General features: G+C 42.7%; 1 protein-coding gene across 7 annotated transcripts in view; it reads right to left on the bottom strand.

Moving 5' to 3' along the window:
* LOC140596726 (mast/stem cell growth factor receptor Kit-like) overlaps positions 1-15,437 on the bottom strand; it is a 73,992-nt gene that overhangs the window by 15,716 nt on the left and 42,839 nt on the right. For all 7 annotated transcript variants that reach the window (XM_072745206.1, XM_072745203.1, XM_072745207.1 and 4 more), the window contains 2 exons: positions 14,686-14,801; positions 355-469 (listed from right to left, as the gene is read on the bottom strand). In XM_072745206.1, the coding sequence (XP_072601307.1) occupies positions 355-469; positions 14,686-14,801 (231 nt within the window). The remainder of the gene's footprint in view (positions 1-354; positions 470-14,685; positions 14,802-15,437) is intronic.

Genomic DNA, 15,437 nt, shown 5'->3' with positions numbered 1-15,437 from the left:
CAGCCACATCTCCCACACACATTGCCTCCTGTGTACAGAATGGAAATCTAATTACTCTGTCCTGGAAAATTGCTTTATCTACCTGCAGGCTAGAAATTGCATGATAAATCCAAAAGATAACCACCAAAACAGAGAAGTAAGTCACTCAGTAATCATTTCTCAGCAAACAAAATTAATGTCTACCACGAAAAATATAGCAATTATGTCCCCCTTAAAAAAGCACATGGATAGGGGAAAAAAAAGGATAATCAAACAAAGCTTTAAAAAAAAGAATCTGAAAACCTATCTGAAGTTCAACTACCCTGCTGTCCTTCCCTCGTGCACGTTAAGTAGTAGCCAGAATAATCCTCTCACCTCTGCTCAGCTCCTGGACAGAAATACCAATCTACTGCGGGCTCTGGGAATCCTGCAACCACACACTGGAGCATGCCATTCGTGAGACTTTCATGGGTCAGGATTTCTGGTTTTGCTGTAGGAAAAGAGAAATGGCCATAGGTCAGACTGCTGGAACACCTCACCAAGGCTCCCCTCCACAGTTTCCAAATCCTTAGAACCTTCTTGAGTTTGAAGAGGACCCTGAGGGAACATATTCAAAGGGGAGCATCGGAACCAGTGAGTGGAAGGCACAGGGAGGCAGAAGCGAGGGTCAGACCAGGAAAGGGTTTCCCCCGTTTAGAGCTGCCTGGCCCCATTGTGGACTGTCCACACTGCAGGTGAGAACTCCCTGTTTGGGGTCGAGTGAACGGAGGTGGGGTTCGCAGGACCCCTGGCCGGGTTTCTGCTTCCAGTTGGGGGGTGGGGGGCAGAATTTGCAAGACTGCTTCTAATCCAAACTTTAGGATTCCAAACTGTTGTGAAGGTGGAAATCGTGTTTAAGATTCTTGCCATCAGACTTTCAAATTACTGAACCTGTCATAGAGAATTTCAAGTTATGGCACAGACTGGGATGGATAAAATTAAGAGGAGTTCTAGGAAATGAGAAGCCCCCCACCCACTTCCCCCCCTCCAAGAATGTCCTCTTTTTTAGGGGTGGGGGCAGAAGGGAGTGGGTGGAAATAAAAGAACTGAATCACCCTATTTACGGAGAAGCCAAAACATAAGAGTAAAATACAATATGGGCTTTTAAACTCCAAATTTGTATTTCAAATGCAAAATATGGACAGAAAATTTTAAGAGGAAACCAGCCCAAGAGTTTTATTCACATGTCTATCTAAACCTGTATATAATCACTGAAAAAGTAGGTTGTATCAGCAGGCATGCTCTAATTTCTGGGGAACGACAATAATCAACTGATATTCATTCAATCAAGGGTGCCTAAAAGCACTGCAAATTCTTGAGATTATTTTCTAAAGTGAAAGGAAAATGAACTTATTACATTCAGTTGTTCTACAGGAAATATAAGTGAAGGGGTCTAAGCCTTGGAGAACGAGTAAGCCGACCTGTAAGGATCTGATGGCAGGGGCGGGGATGCGCTCACCCTGGATCCTCAGTATGACATCAGACACAGAATGGGATGCACCCCACTGTGTGTGTGTGGGGGGGTGAAGGGTGTCCTGCCGCCGGCTCCCACGTTTACCAATAATCTGTCCCTCCATCAAGCCTCCTCGTGTGTCATGTGGGAATAACAACAGTCCCCATTTCATAACGATGCTGGGACAATTAAATGAGATGGAGCACCCAAAGGAGGAAGAATGTTTCGCAGACCCGAGACAGTTTTATTAACCATTAATTTATTAACGATTCAGCTATCATTTCCTATTTTGGAATACCTACCCTCTCTGGTTACCCCTCAACTGTGTTTGCCACCAGGAATATTCTCTTCAGTGATCTAAAAATCTTCAGATAGTGTGATAATGAGTGTCTTAACCCGACGCGTTGGGAATCTGACCTTGATTAGGTTGCAACTGATAGGAAAATTGTACATGGTGAGAAGATAGGGACCGACAGATCGGAAGCTCAGGAGCGTATTTCTTCAAGGGAAGGTACCAGTGTAGAACCACCTCTCAGCACCTCACCTCCTTGCAGGCAAAACGGCTTGACGGGGATCAGTGTCCACATGCATGGCACACCCACCTGTCACTCAACCTGGCCCGACGCATGGGCAGGCCATTTGGCAAATACACACAAAAGAGTGGCACTCCAAAGCGATCTCAAGGTAGGGGCATCCTTGAGAGTTTGGATCCAATGCCAGCTTTCACAAATAGAGCAAGAAGACGAGCCATCGTCTTGCGAAAGTATCCATCTGGCAAGTCTCATTTAATTATCATGGGCAACTGTGTGATTGCGCTGAAAAGTAGGACAGAACACAAAAAAACAGTGGAACTTTAGGAGAATGCTATTTGCTGAAGACGGCAGGCGCCATAAGGCAGGTCTCTCTGGACTCCATTCAAGTGTCATCTCCTGTTCCAAGCCATCCTCAACTCTCCAAAGCCAAGTTGGTTGGTCTCTCCTCCCTCTTCCCGCAGCATGCGAGAGCACCTGACACTCTTACACAACCTTCTGGGCTGCCTCCTCCATCAGACTCTATGCTCTCAAGGGCAGAACCACATCTCCCTGATTGTACCTCTGACTCGGAGCAGAGTCTGACCTGTTGCAGACACACAAAGGAAGAGCTGTTTGAACCACTAAGTCCCCTCTAAAAAACCAAGTTCCTCGGAGTCCAAGGAATTCGATTAGAATCATAAGAAGGGACCTGGGACAAGAGCCTGATGTTGACTTTGCTGTGTTAGGGGCTCTCTTCCCACTCTTACAAGAAGCTATCCACACATCTACCTGGCCAGGTGAATTCTTCTTTAACACAGAGATTGTAGGTGAGAGGGGAGGTCTACACAGAGATGGCAAAGGTAACAGGATAGGACTTAGACTGGAATCGAGGTCCTAAGATGGATTCCCTCCCATCGACATTCCTTTTGTCACCCATCCTTCCTAATCCAAATGATTAGATTTCTTAGAGTGGAATTAAATATTAATTCAATAGGGAAAAAAAAGGCTGAAAGGGTACCTTAAGATGTTAACGATGGTTACCTCTGGGTAAAAGGATTATGGATAGTTTCTACTTTATTCTTTTGACTTATTTTCTCTCTCTTTTTTTTTTTTTTTTTTACGGTGAACATGTAGCTAATAATGAACCAATAAAACATTTTTTAATTAAAAAAATTGGAACAGCTCAAAATTACATAATCAATTACATTCAGCTCTGGCTACAAGTGCTCAAGATCCAAGCCTTCCAGCGTGACACCTGGTGGCAGTTACACAACGGCCAAGGCTGGCAAGTGGTGTAGTCCGGTTGGCCTACTTGTTCCCGTGTGCTGGTTAATTGGGCAGACTTTTAAGCTACCGTCTCAGGCCGGTTGTAACCCGAGGCTAGCAGAGCAGCTTTGTCCTGTTGGTCTTTAGCCTGGCCAACCAAGCCCAGAAGGTCTCTAAACATTAATGTGTGTTCGAAGTATTAGGAAAATAAAAACTAAAAAAATAAACATTTCTGCCCCCTACCCCTACCCCCATCCCAGAGATTCAGTAAGCCAAGGATCTGACCTAGCAATGCACCTTTTTAGTGGACCTACAAAAAAGATCCTGACTGGGGGTAGGATGAGGGTGAGGCAAGAGAAGCACATCAGGTGTGGAATTTAAGAAGGCACTCACCCTCCTCAAGGTCTTGCAAATACAGGGCTGGCACCTCGAGTGAGCTCTTCCTTAAATTCTACACCCCAGGCGCCTCGCCCTAATCCTAGTCGTGTCCCTAACATTGGTGATGACAGACCTCATTTTGAAAAGGCTAAATTACACGAGTACAGTTTCAGATCTACATGGCAAGTTGCACTACGAAAATGTTTAATGCATAAAGAATGAGCTAGGTATAAATCTGATTCCTAAAAATGAAAATCTGGGCTCATCTGCATTTTGTAAGTGCCTCAATGCACTGTGTAAGGCATTAAATATGCATTTTGCTTTTAAAGACACATAACTGCAATTCTCCAGGTTAAATCTGAGCTGTGGTTTCTGAGATATTCGGCAATCAGCAGTATACCAAATGACACATTCCCTAATTCCTCCCAGGTTGGAGGTTTGGATAAGCCTAAGAGGTGCATGAGTTATGTATTTCCTGCGGAGATTAAGAAAATAGCCTTTTCTCCTTTCAAAGCGTTGTGGGCCTGGGTCATTCCAGCGTCTGCAACAACACTGATCAACTTGTAGGCTGATTTCAGAGTGCTTACGACTCTACTGAGAATTTATGGCTCGTGCAATTAAAAACCCTAACCATTTGCTGATTTACCCCAAAGATATGTGATCTTGAAAAAATACTCCTTCTCACCACCATCAGGTCCAGACGGGAGGCAAGAACAAAACAAATTTTTAAGACACAGCACAGATAATAAGAGCTGGGGTGGGGTGGGAGGAGATGCACGAGTCATTGATGGGGAAGCATTTCTGAGTTGAGCTCCCCTCTTGCCCCTGAGCACCTCGACCAGTTCCTGCTAATAAACCACATTTGCCCACACTCTATAACCAGCAAAGAACATAGACTGAAGCCTCCACAAGCAATAAAAGACTAAATGAAGAGGGATCATAAGGATGCATTTTGTTTTTACGATTGTGGGTCTGCTGTAGTTTTAATGGCCACACAGCAATGCTTTCCAGCAATTTGGCCCTATTTGGGCCTGGGTCAAATCTACATTCCTGCCATAACACTGCTATGAAAAAGGAACTTAAATCAGCTAAAACAGGACTACAAAAAATTTCAGATTAACTTTCACTTATATAAGGCTATACTTAAAAAACAAAAACAAAATAAAACTGGAATAGATATCCTGAGATTTAGCCCCGCTGAATGGATTCAGGCTCCATGCTCGGCAAAGAGCCTACTTAAGATTCTCTCTCTCTCTCTCTCCCTCCCTCTGCCCTTCCCCATCCCTCTCTCCCCTTTCTCTTAAAAAATAAAAATTAAAAAAAAAAAGATTGTTAGAAACTGGCATATGGGCACTTTGATAGAAGTTTGTTTAACAAATGAAACAAAACTTCAATTGTAGTTGCCTGTATCCAGCTGTCTTTAACAGAGTTTTTACTATTAAAAAAAAAAAAAATCACCCTCCTAACGCAATGACATTCTAAACTAGGAGTAAGCTAACTTTTATGGTAAAGACTGAGGTGGTAAACAATTTCGGCTGTGTGGGCCTTAGGGTCTCTCTTGCAAATACTCAACTGTGCCACTGTACCACAAATGTAGCCAGACATGCAAAGCCATGTGCACAGCTGTGTTCCAATAAACTTTACTTATGGACACTGACATTTGAATTTTATCTTCACGTCTCACAAAATCTTCTGATTTTTTTCAACCATTTGACCAAAAATCTTAGTTTATGGGCCCTTTGAAAAGAGGCTGCAGGCTGACTCCGGCCCTAGGACTACAGTTTGCCAACATCTGTTCTAAACAGCCAGTAAAGATCTCCTAGTCCTGAGATTAAGTTAAAAAAAATTTAAAAAGTGATACAACTAACTGCACAAAGCCTTGCCCAGCCAGAATCACGATGCTAGATTTACAGGGCACCACCGCCATGTGACCCAGACACGCAGAGGGCATGTGTAGACACACACGTGGAGGACTGGCATGTGATATAAGTGCTATTTCTCTATTCAGTAAAAGCAGTGAATTCATTTCCAACATAATTCAAAAGTGGAAGGCAAGGGTTATTGCCATAAAACCCATGGAAAAATCATGCACCTATTCTCGGGTTAATTTAAATTTACACTAAATTATAGGTGAGCCTGGATCCACGTATAAATGAAGGGAGCTAATCTGATGTAAAAACATATGGGCTCAGATAGCAAGGGAACTTCCACAGAGTCGAAGTTCCACTAACACGAGGGAAGAGTACTCACACCGTCTTTAGAAAATTATGCCCCAATTCAGGGTCCATTCCTAGCAGACGCTGACACAGTCATATAACTTAAACCTGTTTCTCCTGCTTTTCTACCATAAGCACGAAATGATGGCCAGACCACACCAACAAAGGGCCCAACGATCTAGACGGGTTTCCTGTTCTCAGTTTCGGCCTTTAACTAGATCCTCCAAATTAGCAATACACCTCACCCGACCAACCTTCTCATGATACACAAAGGAAAAAGAATACTAATACATTTCCTAAATTTTTTCAGCACATAAGAGAATCAAAGTAGACTTTAAAAGTAGGTTGCAGTGATATCCCTTTTTTCTTTCAACTCAAATGTCTACAGCAATTCTTGAAGACAGAGAGATCTTCATTATGAGAAGGAGATATTAAAGTGTCACATCAAAACAACACTCATAACTCCAAAGCATTTAACAACAAAAACTCATTTCAAATTCAGTAACAGAATCTGAAAAACAGAGCTCAGACGCTGTCAGGTATCACAAATGAACATGCGCTACCTATAAAAAGATTAATATAAAAAGACAAGAGACTACTTTTACATAGACTAGCAACCATACTAAGAAGACCTGAAAATTATTCCTTAATTTAGAACTGCCCCAAAAGCCAGGAGAGTGAAATCTTCTGTGACATATGTTTAAGACATGGGCAAGCATGAAAGATAATGACAGATGATAACCTTATTTACTGCCAGGCACTTAAGCTAGGTCACTCATTTGAGATTAAACAAGATAATTATAAACCTTAAATAAGCATTTGATGGGTTTCTTTAAAACCCCAGTCAATCATTTGTGACCCATCCCATACTATACAATGTCTCAAAACTGCACCAGATGTGGGTTTAAAAAAAAATGATGCACTATCCATGCAACAGGATACCAAAATGAGGTTGCAGACAGGTATCTCATGTCATGGAAAGGTGTACGCAATGCATTCATTATTCAGTACCAAAACACAAGCTCATGAAGCATTAGGACCTCAGTTTTGTAAAAAAAAAAAAAAAAAAAAAAGTTAACAAAAAATGTTCACAAAGAACATATACAATAAGGGATATATTAAGCAACAATATAAAATGTAAACCAACTTTAAGAGGCACAATTAAAATGTGCTTCTTGTTTTTGCTTATTTGATTTTCCAGCTTTTCCTATCCTTTGTGTGACATTTTTACAATAAGAAAAAACTGTTTTAATTTAAAACTGTTTTATGTATACATATGTTTGCACTAACCAAGCTACATTTCTGGTTACTGTGATAGCCTTACAGCAAATTTTCAAAAGCAAGTAAATCAATCAGAAAGGAGTTCTATTCAGCACTGGTTTTATTTAATGTTTAAGAATTCCAGTCATTTGGGGGCACTTGGGCGGCTCAGTCGGTTGAGTGTCTGACTCTTGATTTCGTCTCTGGTCATGATCTTGGGGTCGTGGGATCAGGCCCCGGGTGGGGCTCCACACTGGGCTGGGTGTGGAGCCTGTTTGGGGCATTCTCTTTCTCTCTCTCTCTCTCTCCCTCTGCCTCTCCCCACTGCTCATGTGCTCTCTCTCTCTCTCTCAAAAAAAAAAAAAAAAAAAAAAAGAATTCCAATAATTTAATATTAGAGTAGATTTAATAGAATCCACCTAGGGGGATTTCCCTAGGGGGAAAAAACACTAAAAAGCAAAACCTCTTAAGCAAAACTCAATGGTCAAGTGTGTTAGTCATAGGCCTTATTAAAATGCTTAGCCTCTAATGCAAGAATGGTTTGGACACCCAAATGTTTGAAAGGTCCTATCAGCCCTGAAAAAAAGGGAGACAGATGGTAGAAAACATTTCTTCCTCCCAAAGAGGGAAAGTTCTAGTAACTCTGTTCTCATCTCACAGGGATCATGAAAGACACAGACCCAAAGCCCCTAAACTGAGCAATCCTTGAAGGCCAGCCCACATTACCATTTAACCCTGGGTGAAGGTCCCTGAGGACTTCCAGCCAGGTGGGTGACTCAGAGGGCTGGCTGGCCAGGGGGTCTAAGCCATCTACTTACGTGGCTGACTTGACACACCTGCCCTCACCTTTGGCAAATGTGCCACTTTGTCTGCGGGGTGCTCCCCTTCAGAGTGGCTTCTCCCTAGGAGGACAGATTGAACTATGACCAAAACTACATAAAAGGCAGCCCAGATTTTGCAAACGTGGTCAAAGAGAAACTTTCTCATCAAGAGACCTCACTCTGGATGATTTATTACTTTCACTGATACGGGCACGCTGTATGATCTATAAATAATTGCTCATACCAGACAGGATGTTAATTACATGATACGGTGATTTAGAAATAATGCATTATTTAGCATTTCCTTAAATCGTTTCAACCCACTGTTAACACTGCCGTAAATGAAGTAGAGTCGGTGACTTTGAAAGTTAATTTGGTGTACTTCTGCAGTCATTTTGGATAGCCGATCTAGCTTAACAGGACATGTGTTCCACATAAGCCCGATGGTGAAGGGCAAGCCCCTGAGTTCTCTCTATATGCTTGTCCTCCCTCCCTTTCTGTGACCACCCCCTGAGCCACCCCCCCAGTACCACAATACTCTGACTCACCTGGCGAGGTTTGTGATTAAAGGGCAGACCTTTAAGACTGGCCAGAGATCTACTTATGGCCCCTCAATACCATTTACCCCAAATTTTAGATTCACAAAGCTGATCTTGGAAAGGTTACCCGATAATGTGTTCAAGAGGCATTTTAAGACTATGGGTGAATCAAAAAAACCAAAATGAGGTGATCACCCACACCGTTAGCACGTGTATTACCAAAAAGATAAGAAATAACAAACGTTGACAAGGGCACAGAGAAAAGGGAACCCTCGTGCACTGTTGGTGGGAATGCAGACTGGTGCCACTGCAGAAAAGAGCATGGAGGTTCCCCCCGAGAAATTAAAAACACAACTACCAAAGGATCCAGCAAGTCCCACTTCTTCATACATATCCTAATGAAACAAAACTACTACCTTGAAGAGAGATCTGTACTCCCATGGTCACTGCGGTATTACTTACACCAGCCAAGGTATGGAAACAACCTAAATTTCCTTCGATGGATGAGCGGATATAAGAAAATGTGATACACACAGACACTGGATTATTGTTCAGCCTGAAAAAGAAGGAAATCCTACCATTTGCGACAACAAATTAGGTTGGATAAACCTAGAGGGTATTATGTTCCATGTAGAGAAAGACAAATACTGCATGGTATCACTTAGATGGAGTCTTTAAAAAAAAATCAAGTTCATTGAAAAAGAGTAGAAAAGTGGTTGTCAAGGCCTAAGGGATGGGAGGAATGGGGAGAGGCATTAAAGGAATACAAACAGGTGTAAGACAAGTAAGGTCTAGGCATCTAATGAATTACATGGTGACTATAGTTGATAACTCTGTATTACATAATCGAAATTTGGTAAGAAAGTAGAACTTAAATGTTCTCACCAAAAAACAAAACAAGCACCCTGCCCCCCCAAAACCCCAGAAAATCAAAAACAAGAAGGGTAAACATTAACACGTAAGCTGATGTGTTAATTCACTTGATGTGTGTGGGGGGGGGGGGGGCAGTTTTTTTCAAAATGTTTACATATATCAAAATCATGTATACACTTTAAAATCTTATTTTTCCCAGCTTTATTGGGGTACAATTGATAAAATTATAAGTTTATTAGATCTTCTTAAAATCATTCCACAGGGGAAAAAAAATCATTCCACAGTTGTGAAAAAACAATTGTTTTATCATATTAATCATACTTTCCACCATCATGTAGGTTACTTCAGGATTCACATGGGGCATTTGAAATTATATGTCAAAATAAACTCATTGAATATGTACATTACTAACATTTAAGTCCACTGCAACGTTTGAGATTTAATCAAGAAATATTGGGTGGGGAGGGAAAAGAGACAGTGGATCACTTAGAGTTAAATGTGCATTTGGCTTTTTATTTGTCCTAGATCTGGTAAAAACCTCAATTGTGTGACATTTATTGCAAACAAAGAGACCATAAGTTTCTAACCAAGTATCATAGGCTACATATAGAACCTTGGTGGTGTCGGTTTTTCTAATACCTCTAAGAATTTTAGAAAGAGTAGGTCCTATTAGGAAAGCACTTTTATTATGTATATTATGTCATTGTAGCTAAATATATTTATTTTTTTAATTTTTATTTATTTATGATAGGCACACAGTGAGAGAGAGAGAGACAGAGACACAGGCAGAGGGAGAAGCAGGCTCCATGCACCGGGAGCCTGACGTGGGACTCAATCCCAGGTCTCCAGGATCACGCCCTAGGCCAAAGGCAGGCGCTAAACCACTGCGCCACCCAGGGATCCTGCTAAATATATTTTTTAAAACAAGAAAGCATGTTCGGGTAGCTCTATAGATTTTAGAACTGTTTCCTCCCAATTTTGATCTGCAAAGGAAACAAATGGCCAATTTTACCAAAGATCTCAAACTTAAAAATAAAAAAAGATTTTATGTATTTATTTGAGAGAGAGCGAGAGAGACCACAGAGGGAGATGAAGAGGGAGAGGGAGGAGCAGATTGGTCACTGAGCGGAGAGCCCGACGCGGAGCTGGATCCCAGGGCCCCAAGATGATGATCTGAGCCAAAAGCAGATGCTTAACCAACTGAGCCATCCAGGTGCCCCTCACACTTCTTTTTGGAACTAAGAACCTGAGTTCTTTTTTTTTTTAATTCAATTTCTTAAAAGATTTTATTTATTCATGAGAGACACACAGAGAGAGAGGTAGAGACACAAGCAGAGGGAGAAGCAGGCTCCCTGTGGGGAGCCCAATGTAGGACTCGATCCCAGGACTCCGGGATCACACCCTGAGCCAAAGGCAGACGCTCAACCACTGAGCCACCCAGGAGTCCCAGAACCTGATTTCTATATACATCTTCAATAAGTAGGGCAAGGGTGATTATAGTAATGCAAATTCAATGTTTTTGTTGTTTGCTTTTTTAATAAAAACTCCGCCCCACCTTCCCCCCCAGCCAAAAAAAAATGGGGTGGGGGGACACCTGGGTGGCTCAGTGGCTAAGAGTCCTACTCTTGATTTTGGCTCAGATCACGGTCCCAGGGTCATGAGATTGGAGCCCCCCTTCAGGCTCTGTGCTGGGTGTGGAGTCTGCTTAAGGTTCTCTTTCTCCCTCTCTGGTCCCGACCTCAACCCCACACACTCTCTCTCTCTCATTCTCTCTAAACCAAACCAAACTAAACCAAAACAAAACAAAAAACCAAAAAACTCCCATCAGTTTCCACTGGGAGTTCTGCTCAAAAATAGCAAACATGTCATATAGCTCTTGCCCTTTATACACCACCTTTAATGCCATGGAGCCAACTAACAGACCCATGTAAATCATAGCTTGGTTAGAGGAGTTAAAAACAGACCTAAAACATTATCAAGTTTAATATGCTACACATTTTTCTCTAACACAAACTGATAGAACATGGTATTTTTTAAAGCCTCCCACATAAGCAATTAAAACACACACACACACACACACACACACGCATACACACGTACACGCACATGCTCAATGTACTCAAATCTACATGTGGAGTTTTTAAAACAAATGAATTTTTCAACGATCAAACATTTAACCATTCAAAATCGGGGATTTTCATAAGCATTTCTCCCAGTTGAATCTATTAAGCAATTATGCAGCAATGTCACTGAGGAAAAGTCACTGAATTTCTGCACTAATATTATGCATTTATTATTCTGATTTTTATCAATTCTAATTTTTGCACAGCAGAATTCCTTCCCTCCTTGGGGCTAAGCTTATTTACAGAACAAATCACACAGTGGATCTACTTGGCTCAGCTGAAATGTTATGTCAAAACGGACACAACCGCTCCGATTTTAAATTTCAAAACTATTTTTAGCTTTTGATTTTAAAGTGTAACATTAGAAACCTTATCCAATTAAAAAAAATCGACAAAGTGATTAGCTAACATTATCTGTAAAGAGCGATTGGACACACTTCACAAGAGGTAGATGTTTTTTAAGTTTCACACAAAAATACCACCTCTGTCAAAGCATGTGGAGCTCAAGAAATCCAATGTGTTAGGTAAATGAAAGAAATGCCTTTTGTCGGTTAAGGGTTTAGAACAAACTGACAGCAACGAAAGACTTCCTGAAAAACTTCACCTAAGTGGGGAGACACTAAACCACCCTTATCTGTGTGCCCAGTGCCATGGAGCAGCTGTTCATCAGTTGATGCTGGGTGGGCATCTGAGACCTGGGCCCCCGAATAAACAAAGTCCTGCCCCAACAGGGAATCCGCCCCCTCCAAAAAAAAAAATCATTTGGGAAGCTTAATGTGGTTCCCTATCTAGTTTCAAAGAGGCAGGAGTTCACCAGCAGAGGTGACTAACACCAATTGTGCGGATGGCAAATGAGCCTGGTAAGTAAAATGGCAGCAATTTTGTCACCAGAAAAATGGGACTTCAGAGACATCTTTGTAAGGTCAGTGACCCACAGCCTCCTTGACCTTGAAGCCAGGGAAAGACAGATGCAAATGGCACAGAGTTTTATAAAATTCCCCACTCCCAAGTAGGGCTGAAGTGAGGCCTGTGGAGTAGGCCATGGCCATGATCTGCTGTTACTGGTCCGCAAAGAGGTGAGGTGCAGCTGACAAGAAGCACTTAGCAGGAGCATCCTGACAGTCGGTTTTCTATCTATGGAATCTCCTTAAAAAAAAAAAAATTTAAACTTGGGTTTTGCATACATCTCTATTCTTATTCAATTCACTTTCCTAGTGATAGGTTCTTACCATATTTTGTAGCAAGGATTGATCCCGAATAATTTGGAAAATTAAAAAAAAAAAAAGGTCCTTTCCCATAGACAGTTTGAGAAGCACTGCACTAGAGCACCCAAAAATCCAGTTTTGGGTGGATAATATGCATATTCGACTCATAAGAATACTGATTTACCTGTAATCGTCTCTTAAGTTACTTGAATATTGAGATTTTTCAGAAGCAGGTAATTTTGCCCATGTGCGATATGCTAAGCTCTCTGATTAACATCTGAATTAATCTAGAGCTATTTGAAATGCAGGCCAATGAGATACCATATAATCAACACTGTTCTGAGGAAGGGAGACGTTAATGAGTATGATTCCCTCAAAAAAAAAAAAAAAAAAAAAAGGTAAATTCTGTGGTCAAACAAGTTTGAGCTGTATACCCCATCCCACAGCCTCCTCCTGGCACATTAAGAATCCTGACAAAGTCTGTAGTTAAGAAATTCGTCTGGCGGGGGATCCCTGGGTGGCTCAGCGGTTTAGCACCTGCCTTAGGCCTAGGGTGCGATCCTGGAATCCCAGGATCGAGTCCCACGTTGGGCTCCCTGCATGGAACCTGCTTCTCCCTCTGCCTGTATCTCTGCCCCTCTCTCTCTATGTCTATCATAAATAAATAAATAAATAAATAAATAAATAAATAAATAAATAAATCTTAAAAAAAAAAAAGGAATTTGTCTAGCTCCACAGATGTGATTTTAAGGATCCTGACAAGGTCTATAGTTAAGAAATTTATTTAGCTCCACAGATAAGAGCCTCTTGTTCTTGGAAATGAGGACCGAGTTAAAAGACTCCAGATTAGGAATCCAAAGCCTTGAGTATCACTTTTCTGTCTTCATTTGCAGCTGGATCATGCTACCCCTACCCCGTACGGCTGAGCTGCAGCACCAACGAAGTAACTTGTAAAATGACTTCACAGAAGGTCAGCTCTTTGAGGACAAGAAACTGGCACCCCTCCTTTGTTCCCACAGCCCCTCCTGCACCCCAACACACACACAAACACACACACGAAGCACTCAGCACAGTTACTAAGCTATCCCCTAGGGAATGTTCCAGATTGTCTCCTAATCCCCCACCTCCCAACACACACCCCGGATGGCTAATCCCAATGGTGGTCCTGTTGTTGACCACTCCCCTGGAATTCTGTGTCTGTGGAGGCCTCCCATCCCCTGGTCCCCTGGTCCCCTGGTCCCCTGGCTGGTGTGGTGCATCAGACACCTGCTGTCCTTCCCTGGATGTGCAGATGGGCCCTAGAGGAGAGCCAGGAGGGTGCCCTGCACGGAGCAGAAGCCCCCCAGCTGGCGAGCATGCTCCCTTGGCCTCAACCTCTGTCCAAAGCCATTTCTCTGAGATGCTGCAGGGGCCACAGCAGGGCAGGACTCAGGTGTTCAGGTTCCCACGCCCAAAGCCATCCTCCCGCCCAAACCACCTGCTCCCTCTCCCACAGTCCCCACGTGCTTTGCAGGAGGGTCTCGTTGAGCTGGATCGATATTGCATTCGTCTTAGTGAGAGAACAATCTCAACACAAATAATAACACAACCCTGAAAGAGAAAGCGCTCTAACAGAGAAATCATGACGGAGCCTGATAGCATCTCTTGCCCAACTAACACCATAATCCAGGTCCTATTCAACCTCTGGCTCCCCATTTCAACAATCAATAATAATACATTTTCCCCCCCTCACATGACGGTTATTTTTAACTTCTCTGGCTCCTCTGTTTGCTTCAACGGCAGCACCCGGAATCCGAGTGACCTCTGCAAGGTCACGTGGTCAGTGAAATGTAGGGCAAGGAATTGGTTTTCGTACACATTCTTCCAACCACCAAACCACAGGGTCTTTGTTAAGGTCAAAATTATCATGAAACATTATTTACATAGTACACAACGAGCTCAGTGCTGCAGCTGTTCCAAGCACGAGCCACAACTTAAAATAATAAAAAATAAAAAGATAAGGGACCGTTCGTTTTACTCACTGTTCACATAAACATTAAATGTCACCGAAGAATTGACATCGGAATTGGACACTTGAAATGTGTAAGTGCCTCCTTCGTTCCCTTTTAATCTGGTTAGATGAAGTTCACTCACATATCTACAAAAGATAAAATAGAAAAGAAAAGAAATCAAGCACTCGTGAATGGCCTGCCTCGGGTGAGCATCTTGTCCACAGTTTCTCTCTGGAAACACACGCCTGTGGGAGGAAGAACCAGACTAAGCACTTCACTCAGTATTAACAGGATCCATGTTAACAGATACAAACCTATAGGCATGTATTGAATTTGGGCCCAATGGCTGAGTGGGGAGAGGCTTTCATGGCCTCGTGGAGGCCGCAGCCTCTTTGGCCTCCTGGCTGTCCTCATGCCCAGGTCCCCATCTGCCCATAATCCTTCCCCGGTGTCCTGAACTCACCCGCCCTGCTGCCCTATAACGCTGTGCCCCTGGCAGGGCCCCCAGACGAGCAGGTGCCCACATGGAGGACCCTCACCTTCCTTCTTGCAAAAATCGTAATCTCCCATTTCTCCTTTCACCCCCGCTACTTCTTCCTGGCATCCTTTCCAGTATGTGCTATTCAAGCTTCTGTTTTCCTACCGGGATGATACTAGATACCGCTGTGTAGACTGAGCCCACAGGCCTGCCAAGGGAGTTCCCCACATGGGCACTGGTGTGGGTGGAGCGCCCTGGGCAGCCCTTGACCCGTGTGAGCAACATACACAACCGCCCAGACATA

This window comes from Vulpes vulpes, unplaced genomic scaffold (assembly GCF_048418805.1).
Source record: "Vulpes vulpes isolate BD-2025 unplaced genomic scaffold, VulVul3 Bu000000637, whole genome shotgun sequence".
NCBI classification, from domain to species: domain Eukaryota; kingdom Metazoa; phylum Chordata; class Mammalia; order Carnivora; family Canidae; genus Vulpes; species Vulpes vulpes.
This window is presented reverse-complemented; position numbering and strand designations above follow the sequence as displayed.